Source organism: Mandrillus leucophaeus, unplaced genomic scaffold (assembly GCF_000951045.1).
Source record: "Mandrillus leucophaeus isolate KB7577 unplaced genomic scaffold, Mleu.le_1.0 Scaffold93, whole genome shotgun sequence".
Lineage (NCBI taxonomy): Eukaryota > Metazoa > Chordata > Mammalia > Primates > Cercopithecidae > Mandrillus > Mandrillus leucophaeus.
Genome location: NW_012110141.1, coordinates 3,164,414 through 3,182,551, shown reverse-complemented (window position 1 = coordinate 3,182,551; position 18,138 = coordinate 3,164,414). Strand labels below are relative to the sequence as shown.

General features: G+C 46.0%; 1 protein-coding gene across 3 annotated transcripts in view; it reads right to left on the bottom strand.

The window, feature by feature from the left end:
• Positions 1-5,109: 5,109 nt before the first annotated feature.
• FAM189A2 (family with sequence similarity 189, member A2) overlaps positions 5,110-18,138 on the bottom strand; it is a 75,794-nt gene continuing 62,765 nt past the window's right edge. For all 3 annotated transcript variants that reach the window (XM_011970150.1, XM_011970148.1, XM_011970149.1), the window contains exons 7-11: positions 14,116-14,245; positions 13,852-13,930; positions 11,940-12,092; positions 9,111-9,403; positions 5,110-5,980 (exon numbers count right to left, since the gene is read on the bottom strand). In XM_011970150.1, coding sequence (XP_011825540.1) covers positions 5,777-5,980; positions 9,111-9,403; positions 11,940-12,092; positions 13,852-13,930; positions 14,116-14,245 — 859 coding nt within the window. In that variant the 3' untranslated portion in view covers positions 5,110-5,776. The remainder of the gene's footprint in view (positions 5,981-9,110; positions 9,404-11,939; positions 12,093-13,851; positions 13,931-14,115; positions 14,246-18,138) is intronic.

The window sequence follows — 18,138 nt, the reverse complement described above, 5'->3', positions numbered from 1 at the left end:
CACAGTGTGATGAGAGTTCCCACTCAGAAACAGAGGTGCTCCTTGGAGTCTGACCAACTCGCCCCTTGACCAAACTTGAGTAGGGCTCCTCTGAGTCATCTTTCTTTTTCTTTTTTGATGTTTGTTGTTGTTGTTGTTTTGTATTTTTGAGAAAGTGTCTCACTCTGTCTCCCAGGTGGGAGTGCAGTGGTGCAATCATGGCTCACTGCAGCCTCAACCTCTCGGGTTCAAGTGATCCTCCAACCTCAGCCTCCCAAGTAGCTGGGACTACAAACATGCCTGGCTAATTTTTACACTTTTTTGTAGAGATAGGGTTTCACCACGTTACCCAGTCTGGTTTTGAACTTCTGGACTCGAGTGATCCTCCCACCTTAGCTTTCAAAGTGTTGGGATTATGGGCATGAGCCATTGCACCCTACCTGAGTCCTCTTTCTGACTCTTGGACTCTTAGTTCAGTTTTAGCAAGAATTCTGCTGAGTCAGTTTAGCAAAAATCTCCTATCCTTGATATCTGATCACATTCCTCATTCCCTACCTTGATAGCTTATCACCCTGGCCTGACTTCAGCAAGAATCCTAGTGAGTTGGTCTATCAAGAATTGCCCCAGCCCTCATGTTTCCTCTTAGTACTTTTCCATCTACTGACCCCAACATTGCTCCTTGGCTATATAAATCTCCACTTGTCCTGCTATGTTTGGGGTTGAGTTTGACCCTTCTCCCCTATTGCAGAACCCCACTGCGGTGGCTCCTGCTTGAATAAGTCTTCCTTACCATCTTTTTTTTTTTTTTTTTTTTTTTTTATATGGAGTCTCGCTCTCGGCTCAGTGCAACCTCCACCTCCTGGGTTCAAGCAATTCTCCTGCCTCAGGCTCCTGAGTAGCTGGGACTACAGGTGCCTATCATCACACCCGGCTAATTTTTGTATCTTTAGTAGAGATGGGGTTTCACCATGTCGACCAGGCTCATCTCGAACTCCTGACCTCAGGTGATTTGTCTGCCTTGGCCTCCCAAAGTGCTGGAATTACAGGTGTGAGCCACGGCGCCCAGCCCATTACCATCTTTAACAATAGTCATGAATAACTTTTCATGAAGAATTCCCAGGATGGTGAACCACCTGCCACGTGAGCCTGTTCAGTAATCAGGGATGAGGGATCCTTCACAGCAGCCTCTAAGAAACCAGGCGTGTGCCTGTTGGTCTCAAAGTCACCTCTTGGCTCCTCCTCCTTGCTGGGGCCTGGGCGCGGTTCAGCAGCCAGGAGGAAGATGGCTTTGCGTTTGTAATTTGTGATTTGTGTGTCCCCGCTCCTTGCTCAGCATTCTACCCTCAGCTCCTTGTTCACAGCCTGGTCCCCTGGAGCTCCATAAATACCTGTTGAGTGAATGAGAGGATGGAGGCTCCTGCAGAGAGAGAGGAGTGGAAGGCGTCTTTGGACTTCAGACTTGGCTTTCCTGGCAGAGGCCTCAGGGAGGAACAACACGGAAACAAAGATGGCCTTGTCCTGGGCCCTTCCCTCCCCGCCCCACCGTCCTCCTCTGCATCCCACAGCGGCCTGGGGGGAGGTGGAAATGGACCCCTTTGTTCTACTTCCAGAATTCCGCTCCCGCGGGGTGGAGGCCTGGCTGCAGCACCCGCCCCCCCCAACCCCGCCTGCTTCCTCTGCCAGTTCTTCCTAATCCTGAGGGATTCGCCAAAGCCTTGGAGACCCACACCGTGGGTCTCACTGTGAGGACGGGCCTCACCTCACAGGTAGCCTCAGAGATGGACATGGGTGCAGAGAGAAGAGGGGGTCCCCACCTGTTCCCTCCCAGTCCTCTTCTTCAGTGTCCCCAGGGCCTGTCACACAAGACAAACGAAACTGGGAGGCTCCGTCTAGAGTGGAACCCAGGTGAGCACTAATCCAGTGTGGCCTGCAGACCTGCTTTTCCCTGGTCCCCGACATGAGTAAATTCAGAAAAGGAGGGTCAGTGTTTGGAGATGTTAACATGATAGAGTACTTTTATGACTATTGAATCAAATACTTTTTCAAGGGTTTGAATGGATTATCAGACCATGGAAAGATACAGAAAACTTGAATGCATATTACTAAGAAGTGAAAGAAGTCCGTCTGAAAAGGCTGTATAGTACCTGATTCCAAGTGTATGACATTCCGGGGAAAGCAAAACTCTGGAGACAGTAAAAGGACCAGCGGTTGCCAGGAGTTAGGGGAGAGAGGCATGGCTGGGTGGAGCACAGAAGATTTCAGGGCAGTGGAACTACCCTGTATACTACTACAGTGGTGGATACGCGTCATTACGCATTGTTCAAATTCATGGAATGGACGACACCAAAGGTTAACTCCAGCCAGAAGTCCTGGTCTCTTACCCCTGCCCCATTCTTAGCATTGGGCCTCAGTTTCCTTTTCTGCAAATTGAGGGGGTAGCATGATCTGACCTACCCAATTTGACAGTTCAGCTAATGTCTGGTTCTTTTGACAAGTACAGGCAGCCTCTGGCAATGAGGGGCCATAGACTCCCCCTCCAAACCTCACCATCAAGATGCTCCAATGAAAGCAGGTCTTGGGGAATTCTGCCAGCCAGCCACGCTCATTGGCAAGGCTGCACAAAATAGGGTGTACGCTTGGGGAAGTCTTAGCTGTCCTCAGACTCTCAGACATGTAGCTTGCTTGAAAGGTTGGGGTTCTGAAGGAGCAGCCTGCATCTCGGTCCATCCTGTGACAGTCTCACAAAGTGGGGACCAGATTCTGATGCCTCATTGGTACAGAGACAACGATGACTGTGCAGGGCTCCTAGCTGGCCACATTCATGAACATTATTTACTTCGCCAGTGAAAACTTATTTCAAACATCCCTTATGCTAATTAATCAACCCTCGGGTGTAATTTTGATGACCACATTTGAAATGCTTTGTCAACACCTCTGGACTATGGATTTCTAAAGAACTCCAAAGGCAAAACAGCTGCCCTCCCTATGTATATTCAGTTAACCTATGAGCATGTGTATTATTAATGCCTAAGTATTTAAAAGTATATTACTACCCAGATGAACCAGCAAGGAGATAAATCACATGACTTCTGAGTTCCCTCCCATGCTAAATATATGTAAACTATTGTATTATATATATATAAACATATATATATACACATACATATATAAACATATATACACACACACACACATATATATATATGTTTCTGCGTGTTTTTTTTTTTTCACTTTAATACTCCTTAAAGTCAGGGAAGGAAGGCAGAAGTAGGTTTTCAGATTTCGCCATCTCTCAAGTTGCAGGGACAATTCTGTGAAGCTAAGCCAGGCCCCCACTTGCTCCTGGTGTCCATCTAACTGATGCTGTCAGGTTTTATGCCTCCTTTCCTCTTCCAGTTGTTGCTGGCAATTTCTCATTCCTCGAGATGGCTGAGGCCATCTCTGTGACTGTCCCCTCAAGACTAGAAGCCAGACACTGTCCACACTTGTGGTGCAGACCTGTCTTCCTTGAGCCTTGCAGGTACATAGGGAGGCCTGTGGTGGCGGGTGGAGGTGAGCAATAGGGTTCAGAAGGGAAGGTGGAGAGGGATGCAGCTAGGAAAAAAACAAAACAAAACAAAACTGATTCCAGAGCTGTAAGAAAGGTGCAGCCAGGCCTGAGTGAGGGAAGGGAAGGCCAGTCCCTTCTCTTGCCTGGCTATGGGACTGGGACAAAGTGGTTGGCTAAGAGCTGTAGGGCTTCACTTGGAGAAAGCAGTTTGAGGGTACACAAGCAGCTGTGAGGGAGAGAAGAAACCAGACCGGGCCACGTAGGCAGTCTACGGAACGTTGGAGAGCTACGGTGAGGCCCTCAAACAAGGGAGGGGCTTACCTGGGGCAGTGGGCCAGCCCCTAGTGGACAGCTATGGTGCCGACAGGAGGACTCCTAGAGAAATGGAAAGATCATGAGCCTGAAGGGGAATTCAGTTTCTGGGAATGGGCAGATAAGAATGGAGAAAATGTCATTCTGAGACGTCACTGTAGTTCTTCCCCAAACACAGCTGACCCCAGGCAAGAGGCCAGACCCCAGCCTGTTCACAGCCTTCCATCTCTCCCCTGTTTCCAGGGCTGTTTCCACAGTCCCCTTCCACCCCAGCTCAGCACCTCCACATAAGTGTCTTTCCCCTCCTTTCCTCCATCCCTTGTCCCCACCACAGTTCCCACTCTGGCATTGTTTGTTGGCTTGGAGCCAGGGAATCTGTGGTCTGGGGAGGCAAGCTAGAAGTCTTAACAGCCCTTTCTCACAGGAACATGAAATGGCAAATCCATTTCATGTTCGGGAGGTTGAGGAACAGAGCAGTTTCTGGAGCTGGACTGCCTGGGTGTGAATGCAGCTCCACCTCTTAGCTACGGAGAGACCATGGGCAAATTACTGAACCTCATTTTCCACACCTGTAAAATACAGACAATAACAGCTTCCATCACCTACACTGTCATAAACACAAAATAGGAGTGTGTGCAAAGCTCTTAGTATAGTAGCTGGTGCACAGGCAGTGCCCAGCAAGAAGCAGTACTCCATTTCCTATGTAACCTCTTTACTCAGCTCCTCACCTCCACTCGTGTCTGGCCCAAACTATTCTCAATGCAGCATGGTGATCTTTTGAAAATATGCTGACATCCATCACTCTCCTGATGAAAACTCCTTAACAGTATCTCATTGCTAGCACAGCAGGCAGCCTGCGCAGCTACTGCCCACCGCCGACCTGACTAGGGGCTGTGGTCACAGTGGCCTCTGCTGTTCTTCACTTCTCTCTACCTGGAACATTATTCCCTGACCCGCTAAGTCATGACTCAGCTCAAGTGTCATTTTCTCGAAGAAGCCCCTCTAACCACCTACTGCTCTTTTTCAGCAATAATCCTCAATCTGTAATTACTTCATTGATTTATTGTTCATGATCCCACGAGAAGGCAGCTCCATGAAGCCATCCAGCCAAGCGCTTGCTGAAGGAATGAAGGACACGTTATCCACGGGTTTTAGGTGCTTTATAAATTAAACCGGTTCAGTGGCCTGCCCAGTGAGCCTGACCACCACAGTTCCAAGTTCCCAGCCCTCTGTACGGTAAGGCCTGGCTACCTAAGTGTAAACAAATATTACACATCAAGCCCAGTGGCCCAAAGTAAACATTTTTATTCTCAGTTCTGCCTTAGGGGTGTCTAGTTTTGCAAGCATGAGTAAATGGGATCAACAATAATCCTCTCCTTAAATGTCTGGCATTAAAATTTGTCACTTAAAAAGTTTCTGGTTTTGCCTAAAGAGAGTGTGATTTGAGGGTGACCTGAAACAAGGCTTGAGACTTGTGGACACATAGGGTTAATCGCCTTATTTCCTGCCAATTCACAGAGCAGTGAAAGGCCACAGTCAGCTATAAATAGCGGTCAGGCAGATCTGTCCTTCCAAGAGGGAAAGAACTTAGCAACAAAGAGAGACGCAAGGGGTGAGGCGGGCAAAGAATCATTAGCCCAGTTTCTGCCCGTGCCAGGGCATGTGACCCTTGGGAATGCCGCGAGGCCCAGCAGGGGAAGGAGAGGATCAACGCTTTCATAACCTCCAACGCGGTGCATCCCAAACCCAGACGGGCCTGGACCGACCTGTGCATTTACTCCTGAATGTCCTCGGTCAGCAGACACAGGAACCAACAGGTGGGAAAACGTGTCCTCCAGAGTGCTCCTTTTTTTGAGGGGGACCCAGCTCCCAGGCAGGAAATGGCAGAGAGGAGGTGGATCCTTTCCCTTGGAGTGGCCTTCTGTCTTCCAGGGTTCACAGGACAGTCTCTCGGATGACCCCAATGAGGCTGTGTGGCCGCTCAGCCTCCACTCGCCGGGACCTCCTCTCGGCTCGGGGCCTGCCCGCCGGTGCGAAGGTGCTCAGGTCGCCGCAGCTCTGGAGGTGCAGCAGGCCAGGCTGTCTCCGCGAGGGCAGCGTGCGGGCCCTGGATGTGCTGGGTTGCAATGGGGCCATTATCTTTGGGAAAAGAGAGGGTGGGGAGAAGTTAAGTAAGCTTTACCAGATGTGGCCCTTTGACCTAACTCCTAGGTCCATCCACCTATCTTCATGTGTAACTGCTTTGAAAAAGAAAGAAAAAACCGCATTTTCCCAATGTGGAACTCACCTGGAATTCCAGGGGTTCTTTGTAAATCCTCCAAATGTTCTACCACTTCCGCTGTAGACCCATAAACCACACTTAACTGATTTGTCCGCTGCAATTTCTTGCTTTAACATTCTTCTCATAGCTTTTCTCTAATTTCTCTGAAGCCTAAGTCAGTGATCCTCACTGGCATCTGAACATTATTACTGGGTCAGGGAGGGACGGGTATTGTCAGAAACATGAATTCCCTGCTGAATTGCCACAGAATTCCCATAGCAATGGGAACACTTAGCCTGGACTCAAGAACCTACATTTTTAACAAGAATCCAAGTAAAAACCACTGGTATGGGATTGGGACCAGGTGATGGGTTTATAAAATGTCAACCAAGTCAACCAAGTATAGGCACAGTGGCTCACACTTGTAATCCCAGCACTTTGGGAGGCTGAAGCAGGTGGATTACTTCAACCCAGCAGTTTGAGACCACCCTGAGTAACATAGTGTGACTCCATCTCTACAGGAAAAAAAAAAAATTTTTTTTTAATTAGCTGGGCATGGTGGTTCATGCCTGTAGTCCCAGCTACTGGGAGGTTGAGGCAGGAGGATCACTTGAGCCCAGGAGTTCTAGACCAGCCTAGACAACATCGCAAGACCTCGTCTCTACTAAAAATAAGAAAACTTAGCTGGGCGTGGTGGTGTGTGCCTGTAGTCCCAGCTACCTGAGAGGGTGAGGCAGGAAGATCACCTGAGCCCAGGATTTCAAGGTTGCAGGGAGCTATGACTACACCACTGCACTTTAGCCTGGGTGACAGATGGAGACCCTGTTTCAAAAGAGAAAAAGTCAACCCAAACCATCCAATGATGCTTCAAATGGATCTGATAATCTTTTAATAAACAATATAAAAACTAGGCCAATTTATTTGTAAAAAGTCTTTAAGAATGATTCTTTTCGCTAAATCTGTTTTGCAATGTGTCACAAACATAATTTTGAATATATAATAATATCACTTACTCTGTAAAAATGGCAAAAATATGAAAAATTCCTCATCCAACTGGGATTGAAGAGGAGAAAACTGTCCCGTCAATTTTTTGTAAATTGCACAGCCATGTCTGTTTGACCTGTAATAGTGTCAGCAGCTCGGGGAAAACTCGGGGCTTTACTGTTACCTAACATCACAGCACAATCATTTGGATGACTTTTTGTTTCATTTGTACCATTCTGAGCTTTTAAGGTCATTAAAAGATTATTCCCCCAAAGATGGGAAATTAAATTTTATTAACAATCTACTTAATTACATCTGTCTTTGAGGTCTGTCCTTGTCTCCTGATTAAGAAAAGTTCAACATTCATAGAAGTTGACTGTGCTACACAGTAAGTTAGGACAAGTGGTTTTGATATCAGTGAAAATTAAAATGGATCTAAAAGCTCCAATATGCGAAGCCAGCTAGAGTCAGAAATAACCGGTCTCCTTCTGCTGTCCTTACCTCCTTCTGCCTGGGAAAAGGTATGGAATTGTGAAACCTCACCTCTAGGGTCCAGTCCTGGAAGGCCCTGCAGATGACCCAAAATCTATTGCAACAATCTCAGCACCTGAACTTTTAAACTGCCTGGGGCACAAAGATCTAGCAACCATTTGTGATGATAGCATCTAGTGAACTGTATAAGTGCTTGTTCTTTTTCCCCAGAGTTATTTCCCAGGGAGCAAGACTTTGCAGAAGGTCCAGGCCCACTGCCTGGTGAATGCTCCAGCTCTTAGCTCAACAGAGCTTGGCAGCCTTCCAGAAGCAGCTCCTGTTTATTGGGCTCTTGGGGCCAGAGAGAGGGAAGGTGACAGAGAATGACATCTGGAGTAGCTAAGGGACACGAGGATGTAAAATGTTTCCCCCACACAGGTTAGTAACTAGAGCCTGACCCGGAATCGTAACTGATCACTCTTTTAGAGTGCAAACGCAAGACGGTCTGTGGTTCATGTACCTCTTCATGCAAGGAATCAGATCATTCCTCTCCCTGAATCCCCTGAGGGACTGGGAGAGAGTTTGGCTTCTGGCTTCTGTAAGAAGAGGCCAGCAGGTAGAAAGGGGGAACAGAAGGGAAAGTGAGAAGGGTATTTACTCAATCTGAATTAAAAATTTACCTACATCCTGAAGTTGGTAATTACCCTGAGAAATTAGCCCACTTCAATTGAAGAAGTATTTGTTGGACATTTAATGCACAAAGACACAGAGTCACATAACATCCATACGCCATTGTGGGGTGCTGTCTACGACATCTACCCCACTACCTGCAGCAATGAAGCCAACACCTAAAAGGGAATGGCTTTTTAAAAAGGTGGAGAGAAGGCTCCTTCCAGAAGGAAACACCATTCATTCAGAAATAGAGATATAGAGACTACCTAGTCCAACCCTTTACTTTAAAGAGGAGAAACCTGAGACCCAACTGGATTATGTTCGTGCCCAATTCTATCTTTTCTCCAAGTGGCTTCAGTTTCGGGGATTGCCTTGTATTTTTTAATCTATAAGAAGAAAGGTGTTTATTCCCTCAGGACCTGTTGGCTTATCTTGCCAAACATTTCATGGGAATGTGAACAGCCTCTTAGAATCTTGTCAATATTAAAATTCACCTAGGTCATCATTTTCAAAGGGCTGAGAAAACATGCCTTATCAAAGGAAACCTTCAATTCAGGAAATCAAATGTTGAATGCACTCCCCATTGTCCATATCCTCCGCTTTTATTCCTGGCATGCACTCTTTTCTTTTTGCAGACATGCTTCCACATCCCAGGAAAACTGGGTTCTCTTCCCTTGAGCCAAGAATGACGTGGGAAAGTTACCACACTTGAAAGCTCCACGGCTTCCTCTCTCTCTCCCCCTCCCCTGACCTCCCAACCCCATTTCCCTGAAGACTGTGACCATGAATTTACTCTGCCTTGGGCAGGAAAGCAGAGAAGCCACTTTAGCTGCTATAAAAATGAGTTATCTGATTCACATCTGAGATTAATAATAGAACTACCTGTTCTAGGAAACTGGCACTTGTGATGGCTTCCTCCATGTGCTCCTCATCAGACTTCAAAACAGATTTAATGTTTTCTACAAGTTCATGGATGTCTGGGGTCATGGTACAGGAGGACTGCTCCAGGAACCTCGCCACCAGCAGCTTGGTGTCCAGGTAGGATTTGTAATCTATCAAAGACCGCGGTCTGCCTCGCGAAGCCCTCGATCTCAAGCCTCTCCTCAGAGTCACCGCAGCCAGATCCAGTCTCCTTTCAGTCTGTGTCGCAGCTTCACAGCTGAGCACCGGGGCAGCTGTGGGCAGAAACAAACAACGCGAACCCATTGGCCAACCCCTTTTGAACACATGCCCGTACCTGAAAGCACAGACCACAAAACTCAACATGGAAAGCATCTGACAAATGCTGATAGCCATGCACATCCTGCTTTTCATCTTGCAGAAGGGGGGAAAACAATTATGACACAAGGTTATTCCCTGATGTCCAGTTCCAATAGGATATGGCCCAAAACATGTCATCGTGCCATGTGACATCACCCGCAAGGTAAAGCCAGATGGTGGAGAGGAGAATCCAGAATGCAAACCATAATGAAGTTAAGTTTCATGGGGTATGACAAACAGATGGGCATGGATGGGCCAAGCAGGAAAAATGTGGCTGACCCATGAAACGATGTTCCAAGGAGCAAGGATGAAGTAGTCAATTAAGAGAGGAAAGGGCTGAAGAGAGATAAGATTTGTCAGATGAATGTAATGCTCTGATCACTTCGACTATACCTTTGTCCCAAACGTCCTCAGGGACATTGTACTGACTTGTGCTATCGATGCTCACACCATGGATATGAGGTAGATCTATAGCTATTACAGAAAGAGAAATTCAGATGCAGAAAAAGTACACATCATGCTGGAAGTCAACACAGGGCCTGGGAAATCCATCGCAGGCTCTAATTTCCATGGCTACCTACATCAGCAAGGGTGTAAAGACCAGCAGAATGCTTCTGCACTTTGAAGTGGGTGAAGCAAAACTCAGATCTGGTCATTATGTGTCCAGAAGCCAGCCCGCAGCCTTCAGCATACACAACACTGGCATCAGTCTATGAAGGCCTGATAAGCAGAAATTTAGAAATTCAAAGAAGACAAGAAGCAGGGGGCGAGAGAGCAGGTGGAAGAAGGGGAGCACTCCTTTTCCTCTGGAGAAAGGCAGGCACGGGGAGCTCTAAACCAGGATTCAAGACTGTCCTCTCAGGCAGCCATATGCATGTCACAGAGAGCAAGAGTCTTCCAGAAGCACTCGCCAAAGACACTCAAGTGTGAGGACAGAGTCAGGGTCTCCACTCTTCCACTTGAAGGCAACCTGACGCCTTCCACAATGGAGGGCTCCAGCAGCTGCTGTCTTCACCCCTGCAGGTCTGCAGAATGAGAAGGGGTTCCAGAAAGATTTCCCTAAGCTGTGCAAAACAGCTAAGTTCCCGTTGAGGCTGGAGTCCTCAACTTGCCAGGTAGGGTGTAGGAGACCCACAGTGAAGGCAGGTCTTGGGAATCAGAAGCCAGGCTGCCCGGCCACTGTGCTTCAGAGACACGCTCAGTACCAGGCGACAGGATTTCCTCTCCACTCAGAAGCTGCTGTAGAGACAAGAGGAATGTTCTCTCTGGCTCGAACATGGTCAGTCCAGAGCTGTGGCAAATAACACACACTGTCAGACAGGCAGAACCGAGACTGCAAGGGCTCAAGACAGGACCCTGGAGAGAGCAGGGTGGAGGATTATCAAAGTTTTATCTGCACAGGTGTTTTAGAGGAGCAGAGGTCAACTCTGCTAGACTACTTCACAGGAAGAAGCTGGTGCTGGTGGAGTTACAGGAGGTTTTAATTTTCTTCCTTTAGTTTCTTTATTTTTTATAATTTTCTACAATGAAGAGATATTTGGAGATGTTCAGGTATTCATATATTCAGGAAAAACTCAGTGTTGTTATTTTAATTTTTAATTATTCAGGTAACAGCTATACACAAACAAACTTAACACAGAGCGAGAGGTGAAGTGTGTGGGTGTGTGTATTTCATTCTATCCAAAGTTCTAAAAACAAGGTCAGATTTCAATAATTTAATCATCTACTCATACATATTAAATATATAACAAATTATAAAAGAGGGAGTATACAAAAATCTTTTTGACTTTTTTTAAGACAATGCATATTCCCATAGGACTGCAGCATCTAGAAGTCAGAACTAGGTACACATAACTGTCTTCATGTAGTACCTAGCATAGTATCATGTACAACCAAATTCTTTTGATGACAATGACTTAAAAAACAAAAAACAAAAAAAAACCCTACCATCTTTTTTTTTTTTTTTTTTGATACGGGAGTCTCACTCTGTTGCCCAGGCCAGAGGGCAATGGCGCAATCTCGGCTCACTGCAAGCTCCGCCTCCCGGGTTCACGCCATTCTCCTGCCTCAGCCTCCCGAGCAGCTGGGACTACAGGCGCCTGCCACTGTGCCCGGCTAATTTTTTGTATTTTTAGTAGAGACAGGGTTTCACTGTGTTAGCCAGGATGGTCTCAATCTCCTGACCTCGTGATCCGCCCGCCTCGGCCTCTCAAAGCGCTGGGATTACAAGTGTGAGCCACTGCGCCCAGCCCCTACCATCCTTAAAAGACATGGTAGATGTATAATCCTAACATGGACGTAGAATATTTTACTTTCCCAAGACCTCATAAACGCCTTCAAATGACCACTTAAACTGCAGGGTCTTGAGCTGGCCAGAGCCACCCGCCTTCACCTGGCTCCTTTAAGCAAATAAGCACAGAGCCCCGCGCAGAGCTTGGGGAATGACGTCACCTCTGTCCTCGGAATGATGGAGCACAGGGTCACTCTTTGACCTCGTCCTCAGGGGTGGGAGGGCTCTCCGGCTTCTCACAGGACGCACCAGGGTTGAACTGGGAGTTGACATGGATGCGTTTTCTTCTGCAGGTATATTAGGAATGGCCCCACCTGATTAAAAAAAAGAAAAAAAAAAGAGGCGAAACATAAATTATTTCACCAGCTGTAGTCCTCAAAATGCGCAGGAAACACCCGTGAGCCTGAACCTGCCCGGGCAAGGGTAACGCAGTTAATAACATTTACTCAGGCTGCTGGCCCAGTAGGTTTTTATATCACTGCGCTATGGGAGAAGTTGCCTTTCCAAACCACCCCTCCACACCTAAAACAAACAAACAGAAAAATTTACATCCAACAGCAAAATAAAGGAGCCATGCCAAAATGTCAGGCTGTTTTTCCCAAAGGTGCTTAGACTCGTCTCCAGGGAAGCATCCTGGGGCAGTACGGAGAAGCACCCTGACCTATCAGGATGAGCCTGGTTCTGGGAAAGTAATACCTGCACAGGTGAGGTGGCTGCTCTGTGGGCTGCAGAACTCCCAGAAGGCTGAGTTAGAGAGTCAAGTGTCCACTAAACAAATCCGTAAAACCCCGCGGGAACTGGATAATTTATGCTCATAAAAATAAAATTGCATCATTTGTGAGCCTGAGTTGCAATTCGGGAAACTTTTCAAAATGGAAAAATTCGCTGGGCACAGTGTCTCATGCCTGGAATCCCAGCACTTTGGGAGGCCGAGGCGGGCAGATCACCTGAGGCAGGAGTTCGAGACCAGCCTGGCCAACATGGCAAAATCCTGTCTCTACTAAAAATACAAAAATTAGCTGGGCATGGTGGCGGGCGCCTGTAGTTCCAGCTACTCAGGAGGCCGAGGCAGGAGCATCACTTAAACCCAGGAGGCGGAGGTTGCAGTGAGCTGAGATTGTGCCATTTCACTCCACCCTGGGCAAAAGGAGCGAAACTCTGTCTCAGAAAAAATAAATAAATAAAAATAAAAATAAAGTTAAAAAATAAAAAATGAAAAATTATGAACATACTTAGGAGACAGAACACTGCTTCATAATTCTACTTAGGATGGAAGGTGAACAGAACACAAAGTATTACATTACACATAGTACTGCTGAAAAATTACCTTCATCTAAAATTGCTAAGAGTTGATCCATTATTTATTGCCATTTGCGATTTTGTCCTGCTGGACAATTTTCTGGGCCACTTAAAACCTCCCCAAAGAGAGAAGGCCATAACAATGTTCCCTTAAATTACAAGGATAAATGTAAACTGACTCTAGTACTTACTATAGTACTGAAAACCAGAATTCACTAACTGCTCAGGCAGCAGGACCTGGGCCCTAGGTTATAAATGACACAGCACAATCTCACTGCAAATCACCCTGCAATAGACGAAACTTTTTCCCCCTGCCAAAAGTCTAGCTAATGTTAATAGGAGGAAGAAAATTATAGATCAGAAAACACAGGAATATCAAATCAAACGCTGTAACCTATTTCACGGTTCCTGAGAATAGTCTGGTTCATAAAAATGTCTAAGGATATCTTTTTTCAGCTCACGTATTTTCCATTTATAAGCCCTAATAGTTGACGGCATTTTTGCACCTGGAGAAAAAGGTAGAGCTTGAACTATTTGCTCCGAGAATATCTGCCCTCCAGCACAATACCAGACAAGATCATTATTATTATTATTATTATTCGTTTGTAGAAACAGGGTCTCTCCATGTTGTGCAGGCTAGCCTCAAACTCCTGGCCTCATGTGATCCTCCCACCTTGGCCTCCCAAAGTGCTGGGATTACAGAGATTAGCCACCTTGCACAACCTATTTCATCATGTTTTAATCTACTGAATCATGTCACAGTGTATCTATTACCTTGAGTCACTTGTGTGCAGCCCGGATCCAGTGGGATCACAGCAGCTTCTGATCTTTCTGCCATTTGGAATGAAGATCCCTGCATCACAGAAAAAAAGGGTTATTTTGTTGATGTTTAACTCACCGCTCATCAGACCCAGTTAACTCCTTAAAAAGATGTGTGGGGCCCGGTCTCCCTGCTGTTCTCTGGGGGTAGGGGTTGGGGAGATGCTGTGTTTCCCACTTGCAGTCAATGTGCTTAGAGAGACGTGGGACAGACAGTACCTGCTCCTGGTCCATCTGGCTCACCACAGCTTCATACGGCGGCGGGGGATCCAGAGGACAGAACACTTCCACACCTTTGATTCGAGCTCCGTAGATGTGTGGCAGGGGAATAACATCAGGACCAACCATCCTAGGAAAAGGAACTCGGCGTCAGAAAGCACATGCTACAGACTGGCCACATGACTGCAGTGATGCCTGGATATTGGCTTCGCTCTAAACCGTGGGCAAAACCACTCACCTCTCCGTACCATGGTCTGCTTGGCCAGGAGAGGAAGAATAACAGAAGCTGCTCTCTGACGAAGTGGCCAGAGTTCCTTAAGCAAGTGACAGTGTATAAAATGCAACCCCATCATTCCTTTTAAACCCATCAGTCAAAAAGCAAATAATCCACAGAGACACAGAGCAGATGAGTGGTTGCCAGGGGATGGGGGAGAAGGGAATGGGGAGTGACTGTTTGAGGGGTATGGGGCCTCCTTGAAGTATTGATGCTTTGGAACTAGATAAAGGTGATGGTTACAAAATAATTTGAATGTACTAAATGCTACTGAATCATATACTTTGGTTAATTTCATTTTATATGAGTTTCACCTCAATTTAAAAAACAACTAAGGATTCAGGAAAATTCAATTATTTCTTACATTCTACATGGCTCTTGTTTTTGTCCTGTGGGTAAAGAACCATCAACAGCAAAATTCAAAATAATAGCAAAATCCTCCACAAGATTTCTCACTAGTGTTGATAGAAAATTCTACAAATCTCTGCCCAAGGTGCTAGATGATCTAGATAATGATGAACCTAAGTTTTAAAATAATTTATAAAATACATATAAAAGCCAGAAAACCTGTATTCCGCTATCGAGTATCAAAGAATGAAAAAAAAAAAAAAAAAACAGCAAAAGTTTGTTCTTGAAATACAAAAAAAGGACTTTAAAAAGCTAAAAGAAATGGATGAGAAAACAGATTCTGGGGCTAGTTGCTTGCAGGCACTGCCTTTTGGGGAGTGGTGTTCTCTGAATTTATAGTTGTTTCATTTTATTCTTTGTGGCCATGTACAAAATGTGATTGGTGGAAAAACACATTTGAAAAGGATGTCATCTTCTTTCTTTCTAACAGTAAAACTTCTGGAATTCTGGAACTGAGAAGAACGAGACTCTGCAACCTGAATGAAAAGATGAGAATGCACTCCCTCATTTTCCTCTATATTTGTCTGTTCATAAGCGAGGCTCTCATCCCTTGCTTGACCTGAAAGGGAAGGTAGAAGGTGATGTGCTAACGCCTGACATGGAGATGTTTGCAGGTTCAGCACGCAACACGTCAAGCCTCTAGTTGAATGTGAGGCACTAGCACAAAGGGTCCCTTTGTCGGGGAGGGGTCCTGGCAAAGTTATCAAGAAAGAGAGATTCTCCCCTTAGAGCAGGACTTGCCAACAGGCTTCATTCCAACTCCCATACTCCACCGAAACTGTTTAAGAACTATAAATGCTGGGTGACTCTGAGAAGCCAGACCCTTCTTGGATCTAAGAGTGAAGATTCTTTCCTGGCAAATGAACAGTACAATTTGTTTTCATCAATGAGACCTATGGACTTCTATCCTCTCTAGAGGGCCAGCCTTCCATCTTTAATGAGCATAGCCCCCATAAGCCATCTTCCTAGCACTTACAAACACTTGACTTTTTCTCTCCAACAAATGACACCTGTATTTCTTTGCTGCTGTGTCCCCTGCCTGGAAAGTTTCTATCCCCAGCTTTGTTACCTGTTTCTTAGCTCTGATGGTCCCTGTCTGGCAGTCCCAACACAATGGGTACCTATGTGTCCAGAGAGAGAGGAGGGCTTGCTGAGGGCCAAGAGGTCAGAGGAACAGGCCCTGTTTTAGATCCTAAACTATTGTAGAATTTCTTCCAGAAGAATAGCTTGAGAAAGAGGGGGCATACTTTATCCAAGTTGACCACAAAATAAACAGCTTCTATGCTAGTTTTGATAATGCCCATAAAAGCCTCACTTTGAAGGAAGATGCTGCTAGAGTTGACATAGAAGAAAAGTTCCTTTCCAATTAAGCAATTGCTTGTTTTACCTCGTTTGTGTTAACGAGGGTCTGTGGAGGGAAATGGGTCTGCTCATACTGGCAGGTTGTTTTTTGTGTGTTTTTTGACTACTGTTTCTTTCCCCAGATCCCCATGGCTCTCAGTCCTGGCAAGGTGGGTAGAATCACCTTGGGAGGTTCTAAAACTCTGGATGGCCCAGGCCTCACTTCTAGAAATTCTGCTCTCATCGCCTATGGTGGGGCCCAGGAATCTGCCCGTTGTCAGCGCTCCTAGGGGATTCTAATACACCGCCAAGATGGCGCACCATTGCAAAAGCAAATGGATAACGGTGATTGAAATTAAAGCCCTGTTCTACTGGGAAAGTTGATCAAATTTTTATTAAGAATGAGGGTCTTCAGAAGACAGTTGCCTAATAAGGTCAGGCTAAGGTTAAGAGCTAAGTGTCTCTTAAGAGCAGGACACATACTGAGAGCATTTTAAAACCCAGAACTAACACTGGGAAAGCCCAGTCTAAGATGCTCTTTTCAGAAAGCTTCTTAGGTCCATTATCTCATAACAATACTCCCCGCAGCCACATGACAACGAAGGTGAATGAGGAAACTGAGGCTCAGAAATGGTGAGAGACTCATCCTGGGTCACCCTCTGCAGAGACTCTAGAGCCTGGGCTCTTTCGAATTCATCACCAAGTCCCCAGGAAGCCTTCACTGGTGCAGGCTCAGGAGCACTGAAGACGGAAATGCGAAGCATGTTCTGCTTTCAGGCTACAAATAGGCCCTGAAGACTTACTCAGGGGGAATGCAGCAGCGAATACACCGTTGACCAGAGAATCCTCCTCCTCCTGTACTGGAAAACTGCGCCCTGTGACTGGGTACAGGGTTGCTGCTCGCGGAGTGGGAGACAGGGAAGGGCCCTCCCGCCCCCTCTCTAGAGCTGAGCACAGACTCAACCCCAGCATTGCCGGACTCCGCTTGAATTTGGATTTGGAAATTCTTAGGAAAGGAAATGAGTGGGGTTTTGTGGGGGCTCTGCTTTAAGACATGCCCATGTCAACCATATCAATGCCCAAGACCCCCTCAGTCTTCAGTTTTCTTTAATAGGGTATATCCCCAGAGTAAAAACCAGGTCCATGTTCAAGAAATAGGTTGGAGACTCCTTGATTCCTGGCTCAAGCCAACTTCTGAGAAGAAAGACACCCCGGAGTAGTGGAGGTGGGGTGCACGGCCCCCTCCTGTATCACAAATCAATTCACAAAGCAGCGAATCCATCTTTGGACAGAAACCTCAACTGCAGTCAGGCTTCCGTTTATGACAGTAACTCGAGAAGCCTTTTCTCAAGGAGATGCCAACGCATGAAGTGGTTGTATTTATAGAAGTTAAATCAACCTCTTCTGAGAGGTCATAATACCTTACAGGAAATGGGGAGCCTCTGTTGTGTGAAAACTCTGGATAAAACTGATCGTAGAAATAGTAACAAAAACATTCGTGAATATTCTTGCCTGCCTGCTTATGAGAAAGAAAATTACCAGCTGAGGTTAAACCATTAGTGTCTATAAAGTTGATTTATACTGTGAATCTAGCAAAGTTGGTCACATTTTAAAATATTTTTGATAGGACATGTATTTAAATGTGAATAAATTCAGCCCTTTTGAAAAGGAACGTGGACTGCACTCTGATATTGGTAAAATTTCCAAAAATTAAGGTGTTTGCCCACTGGCAATATGATTATAGGGCTCTGGGCACGTTTTAGACTGGGCAATGTCTTCTTTCTCACAAGACTGTTTAGATTTAACTCCCTCCTTCTGCCTTCTTTCTAGAAAGTTCTGAATGATAAAGCCCTTGATGAGAAGCTTGTCTGTTTTCTTCCAACCTAGATTTGGCCAGAGGTTGTCTCAAGACTCAGAGAGACAAATCCGAGGATGTACCTAGATTTTGAAGAATGGAAATATCTGCAGTGATGAGCACTATTACAGTGAAGCAGAGAAGA